This window comes from Sphaeramia orbicularis, unplaced genomic scaffold (genome assembly GCF_902148855.1).
Source record: "Sphaeramia orbicularis unplaced genomic scaffold, fSphaOr1.1, whole genome shotgun sequence".
NCBI lineage: Eukaryota > Metazoa > Chordata > Actinopteri > Kurtiformes > Apogonidae > Sphaeramia > Sphaeramia orbicularis.
In genome coordinates, this window is record NW_021941744.1 from 50051 (window position 1) to 57102 (window position 7052).

General features: G+C 49.8%; 1 protein-coding gene across 1 annotated transcript in view; it reads right to left on the reverse strand.

The window, feature by feature from the left end:
- The window catches only part of LOC115416920 (WD repeat-containing protein 11), a 53153-nt gene extending 47622 nt beyond the window's left edge, over nt 1–5531 (reverse strand). The window contains exons 1-2 of the mRNA XM_030130792.1: nt 5394–5531; nt 1809–1956 (exon numbers count right to left, since the gene is read on the reverse strand). Of these exons, the coding sequence (XP_029986652.1) occupies nt 1809–1956; nt 5394–5470 (225 nt within the window). The 5' untranslated portion in view covers nt 5471–5531. The remainder of the gene's footprint in view (nt 1–1808; nt 1957–5393) is intronic.
- Nucleotides 5532–7052: the final 1521 nt, after the last annotated feature.

Below are 7052 nucleotides of genomic sequence, written 5' to 3' on the forward strand. Positions count from 1 at the left end.
GTGGACTCATACGTGTGTGTGGACTCATACATGTGTGTGTGGACTCGTGTGTGGATTCATACGTGTGTGTGGACTCATACGTGTATGTGGACTCATATATGTATGTGTGGACTCATATGTATGTGTGGACTCATGTGTGTGTGGTCTCATACGTGTGTGGACTCATACATGTGTGTGTGGACTCATATGTGTGTGGACTCATATATGTGTGTGAACTCATACGTGTGTGTGGACTCATACGTGTATGTGGACTCATATATGTATATGTGGACTCATATGTGTGTGTGGTCTCATACGTGTGTGGACTCATACGTGTGTGTGTGTGGACTCATAAATGTGTGTGGACTCATATGTGTGTGTGGACTCATACGTGCGTGGACTCATACATGTGTGTGGACTCATAAGTGTGTGGACTCATATATGTGTGTGGACTCATACATGTGTGCGGACTCATATGTGTGTGTGGACTCATACATGTGTGTGGACTCATATGTGTGTGTGGACTCATACATGTGTGTGTGGACTCATACGTGTGTGTGGACTCATATGTGTGTGTGGACTCATACGTGTGTGTAGACTCATGTGTGTGTGGCTCATACATGTGTGTGTGGACTCATACGTGTGTGCGGACTCATATGTGTGTGTGGACTCATACGTGTGTGTGGACTCATACGTGTATGTAGACTCATATGTGTGTGTGGACTCATACGTGTGTGTGTGGACTCATATATGTGTGTGTGGACTCATACATTTGTTTGTGGACTCATACATGTGTGTGTGGACTCATACGTGTGTGTGTAGACTCATATGTGTGTGTGGACTCATACGTGTGTGTGGACTCATACATGTGTGTGTGGACTCATGTGTGTGGATTCATACGTGTGTGTGGACTCATACGTGTATGTGGACTCATATGTATGTTGACTCATATATGTATGTGTGGACTCATGTGTGTGTGGTCTCATACGTGTGTGGACTCATACATGTGTGTGTGGACTCATATGTGTGTGGACTCATATATGTGTGTGGACTCATACGTGTGTGTGGACTCATACGTGTATGTGGACTCATATATGTATGTGTGGACTCATATGTGTGTGTGGTCTCATACGTGTGTGGACTCATACGTGTGTGAATGTGGACTCATAAATGTGTGTGGACTCATATGTGTGTGTGGACTCATACGTGTGTGGACTCATACATGTGTGTGGACTCATAAGTGTGTGGACTCATATATGTATGATGACTCATACATGTGTGCAGACTCATATGTGTGTGTGGACTCATACATGTGTGTGGACTCATATGTGTGTGTGGACTCATACATGTGTGTGTGGACTCATACATGTGTGTGTGGACTCATATGTGTGTGTGGACTCATACGTGTGTGTAGACTCATGTGTGTGTGGCTCATACATGTGTGTGTGGACTCATACGTGTGTGCGGACTCATATGTGTGTGTGGACTCATACGTGTGTGTGGACTCATACGTGTATGTAGACTCATATGTGTGTGTGGACTCATACGTGTGTGTGGACTCATACGTGTGTGTGTGGACTCATACGTGTGTGTGTGGACTCATATATGTGTGTGTGGACTCATACATTTGTTTGTGGACTCATACATGTGTGTGTGGACTCATACATGTGTGTGGACTCATGTGTGTGGACTCATACATGTGTTTGTGGACTCATACGTGTGTGTGGACTCATATTTGTGTGTGTGGACTCATATTTGTGTTTGTGGACTCATACATGTGTGTGGACTCATACATGTGTGTGTGGACTCATACATGTGTGTAGACTCACATCGGGGGGGATCCGTGCTCCATCTTTGACGGTGTTGCCCTCCACTGTGATGTGGTACACCTGTCCGTCAGTGTCCGTGAACACAAAGTGCTCCCGGGCTGAGATAGCCTGGCTGGTCTCAGATTTACTCTCTGCATCCTGGAGGAGACTGCACACACAAACAACACAAACATCACAAGATTAATACACAAACAACACAAGCAACACAAGGTTAATAAACAAACAACTCAAGATTAATACACAAGCAACACAAACAACACAAGATTAATACCCACTATGGGAGACCTAATCTATGCCTATGGAGAGGAGCAGTTTGGAGCAGCCAAAAGAAAGAGAATTACATCAAGGACACCCGCCAAGTCCAGGAAGCAGAAAGAGATGGACGGACTAGTCAGAGAGAGGAGGTAGTTGAAGAAACAATATAGAGGAAGGCCACAGACGAGGAAAGGGAAGGCATAAACCTGCTGCAGGAAGAGATCAGGAATAGGCTTGCAACACTGAGGAGATCTGAAAATCTGCTCAGGAAGCACAAGACGAGGGACCAGATGAGAGCACGCTTCTACAAAGACCCCTTCAAAGTCATGAAGTGCCTCTTCACAAAGGAGAAGAGTAGAAGTCTCTCAATGTCAAAGGCAGCCTTGGAACAGCACATGAAAGAGTGCTGCAGAGATAACCAATGCCACAAAGAGATTACCCTCCTGCCTGACATGCCACCAATCAAGGCACCAGAGCACCAGCTGGATGTCAGCCCACCAAGATGGAGCGAGGAGCAGAGCACAGTGCATAGGGCAAGGGCCGCATCAGCCCCAGGTCCCAACAGAGTTCCACACAGGCTTTACAAGAATGCACCAAATGTCCTCCGATTCCTCTGGAAACTCATGAGGATGGTATGGCAAAGGAAGGAAATCCCAACATCGTGGAGGAGAGCTGGAGGAATCCTTATCCCGAAGGAAAAGGACTCGTCTGAGATCAGCCAATTCCGCCAGATCGGCCTCCTAAACATTGAGGGAAAAATCTTCGGCGTGCTGGCACACAGGCTGGCAGGATACCTGCAGAGAAACCACCTAATCGACACGCCAATCCAGAAAGCAGGCATCTCAGGCTTCTCTGGCTGTTTGGAACATGCGAGCACCATCTGGCATCAGATCAAGGTTGCCAAGAAGGAGGGAACAGATCTTCATGTGGTGTTCCTGGATCTAGCCAATGCCTTTGGCTCAGTCCCTCACAACTTCCTGTGGACTGCCTTTGAATTCTTCAAGGTCCCAGCAGCTCTCACAAACCTGGTCAAGGCCTACTTCCAGGATGTGCAGATATGCTTTACAACATCAGAGTACACCACAGCATGGCAACACCTTGAAGTGGGAATCATGGCCGGCTGCACCATCTCCCCACTGGCCTTCACCACGGCCATGGAGGTGATCATTCGAGCATCTCGGTGGGTGGTTGGAGGTCAGCGCAGAAGACCTGGCCTGATGCTCCCGCCTGTTAGAGCCTATATGGATGACCTCACAACACTCACCACAACCAAGCCTTGCACTGTGCGTCTGCTGGGCAAGCTCCAAGGTAACATCGAGCGGGCACGCATGAAGATCAAGCCGTACAAGTCCAGAAGCATCTCCATCGTGAAGGGGAAGCTATCAGATCAACGCTTCCACATTGGTGATAAGCCTATCCCAACAGTCTCGGAGAAGCCTGCGAAGAGTCTTGGGCGATGGTATGATGCTACCCTCAAGGACTCAGAGCAAATAGATCAGCTCATGAAGGATGTAACCAGCGGCCTTCAGAACATTGACAGAACCGCACTACCCGGCAGGCTGAAGCTCTGGTGCATGCAGTTTGGACTCTTTCCATGCCTCATGTGGCCACTAACCCTATATGAAGTTCCAGTCTCAAAGGTGGAGAAGATGGAGAGACTGGTCAGCTCATATGTAAGGAAGTGGCTTGGACTTCCCAGGTGCCTTAGTATCATTGGGCTCTATGGAAAATGAGTCTTGGAGTTGCCCATTTCCAGTCTCACAGAAGAGTTCAAGTGCGCCAAAGTGAGGCTGGAGATGACACTGTCGGACACAAACGATCCTTTGATAGCCCAAGTTACCCCCATCCTGGTCACTGGGAGAGGGTGGAACTCAGCAGAAGCCACTGAGCAGGCAATGGCCACACTCAGGCACAGAGACATTGTGGGACGAGTGCAGCCAGGAAGGAGTGGTCTTGGCAGTGGAGACAGCACACCAGTCTGGAACAAGGCTACTGCACCCCAGAGGTGCAAACTGGTCATTCAGGAGGTGCACCGACAAGAAGAGGCAACAAGGTGTGCAAAGGCGCTGGCACAGGCAAAGCAAGAGTAATGGATGACTTGGGAGGGAGTGGAGAAGAAGAGGATCTCCTGGCAGGAGCTCTGGGAGTCTGAGGCATTCAGGGCAAGCTTGACCATCAAGGCTGCCTGTGATGTGCTACCATCGCCCACGAATCTGAGCCAGTTCCCTCTGCCCATCTCCAGCCACACTCAAGTACATCCTGGTGGGCTGCAAGACCAGCCTTACTCATGGCTGTTACACCTGGCAACACAACCAGGCACTACAGTGTCTCGCAGCTGTGCTGGAAAAACCAGTGGACAAGAATCCATGCCCTCCCGCCCCCAGCAGCTCGCTGGCAAACAACAACCTTTGTCCGGGAGGACGTGAGCCAAGCCAGTCTCGTCAACCCAAGACCAGGGGCTGGGAGGCTTGGTGGGGAACGCGACTGGAAGCTAAGGGCAGACATAGACCAGAAGCTCTGCTCCCCAGTGGAGATCACATCAACCAACCTGAGGCCAGACCTCGTGCTGTGGTCAGCGTCCCTCAAGCTTGTTTACATCATTGAGCTCACGGTCCCCTGGGAGAGTGCTGTGGAGGAGGCCTATGAGCGCAAGAAACTGAGGTATGCCGACCTGCAGCTAATATACAAAAACAAGGCTGGACTGCAAAAGTCTGCCCCGTGGAAGTAGAGGCTGCAGAGGGTTTGTGGCTGCCTCAACATCCAGACTGCTTTGGGAATTGGGAGGGAGGGCTCACCGGCAGGCTGTTAAAGACCTCTGGAAGGCCGTAGAGAAGGGGAGTCAGTGGGTGTGGTGGAAGAGGAAGGACTCGACGTGGGCGGTCAAGTTAGTGGTGGCACCTAGGGGGTGAGCCCAGGACACTGGGTCTCACTGCTGAACCGTCTGGAGGTGTCGTGGGTCCAGTCAGCCAAACACCGGTGAAGGAGGGAGCCCACCTGATGACCCGAAGGGTGCCACCGCTCACAGTACCAACCCAAAGTCTCATGTATGCAAGATAGGGATCTGAACATCTAGTCCTACAGAACTGATCACAAACAACAAAAACAACACAACACAACACAGTATTCACAATACTGACACACAAACAACACAATATTAATAGGCTGGTTTTGGGGGGTTTGGGTCTGGACCTCAGATGGAACAGGTCTCAGTCTGGTTTCGGGGGGTTTGGGTGTGCCTGCCTGGTGGACCTGCTCCCACATGTGGACCAGGTCTTCCCTCCAGGTCCAGGTCCTGTCCTGGTTCTTCTGTCCTGGTTCTTGCATCCTCACCTGATCACTGATGACTCCACGCTGCTCTGCTCTGCGTCGGACACCGTCTGCCGGGCCATGGCCTCTCTGGCCAACATCTGCTTCTTCTTCAGACTCTTCAGGTTGTGAGATGGAGACCATTCCTGTTCAGAGAGAAAAGCACACCAGGTGAAGTGTTAAATCTGAGGTGTTAAATCTGAGGTGTTAGATGTAAGGTGTTAAATGTGTTCCCAGTGTAAACTCATCTGTTCAGTGTAAACTCATGTGTTCAGTCTGTTCAGTGTAAACTCATCTGTTCAGTCTGTTCAGTGTAAACTCATCTGTTCACTCTGTTCAGTGTAAACTCATGTGTTCAGTCTGTTCAGTGTAAACTCATGTGTTCAGTCTGTTCAGTGTAAACTCATCTGTTCACTCTGTTCAGTGTAAACTCATGTGTTCAGTCTGTTCAGTGTAAACTCATGTGTTCAGTCTGTTCAGTGTAAACTCATCTGTTCAGTGTAAACTCATCTGTTCACTCTGTTCAGTGTAAACTCATCTGTTCAGTGTGTTCAGTGTAAACTCTTCCTCTCTTCCTCCTCCTCTCTCTTCTCTCTTCTTTCAGCTGTTGTCCTGTCAGTCTCCTCTCCTCCTCCTCTATGACCTCCTCTCTTCCTCCTCCTCTCTCTTCTCTCTTCTTTCAGCTGTTGTCCTGTCAGTCTCCTCTCCTCCTCCTCTATGACCTCCTCTCTTCCTCCTCCTCTCTCTTCTCTCTTCTTTCAGCTGTTGTCCCTATCAGTCTCCTCTCCTCCTCCTCTATGACCTCCTCTCTTCCTCCTCCTCTCTCTTCTCTCTTCTTTCAGCTGTTGTCCTGTCAGTCTCCTCTCCTCCTCCTCTATGACCTCCTCTCTTCCTCCTCCTCTCTCTTCTCTCTTCTTTCAGCTGTTGTCCTGTCAGTCTCCTCTCCTCCTCCTCTATGACCTCCTCTCTTCCTCCTCCTCTCTCTTCTCTCTTCTTTCAGCTGTTGTCCTGTCAGTCTCCTCTCCTCCTCTATGACCTCCTCTCTTCCTCCTCCTCTCTCTTCTCTCTTCTTTCAGCTGTTGTCCTGTCAGTCTCTCTCCTCCTCCTCTATGACCTCCTCTCTTCCTCCTCCTCTCTCTTCTCTCTTCTTTCAGCTGTTGTCCTGTCAGTCTCCTCTCCTCCTCCTCTATGACCTCCTCTCTTCCTCCTCCTCTCTCTTCTCTCTTCTTTCAGCTGTTGTCCTGTCAGTCTCCTCTCCTCCTCCTCTATGACCTCCTCTCTTCCTCCTCCTCTCTTCTCTCTTCTTTCAGCTGTTGTCCTGTCAGTCTCCTCTCCTCCTCCTCTATGACCTCCTCTCTTCCTCCTCCTCTCTCTTCTCTCTTCTTCAGCTGTTGTCCTGTCAGTCTCCTCTCCTCCTCCTCTATGACCTCCTCTCTTCCTCCTCCTCTCTCTTCTCTCTTCTTTCAGCTGTTGTCCTGTCAGTCTCCTCTCCTCCTCCTCTATGACCTCCTCTCTTCCTCCTCCTCTCTCTTCTCTCTTCTTTCAGCTGTTGTCCTGTCAGTCTCCTCTCCTCCTCCTCTATGACCTCCTCTCTTCCTCCTCCTCTCTCTTCTCTCTTCTTTCAGCTGTTGTCCTGTCAGTCTCCTCTCCTCCTCCTCTATGACCTCCCTCTTCTCCTCCTCT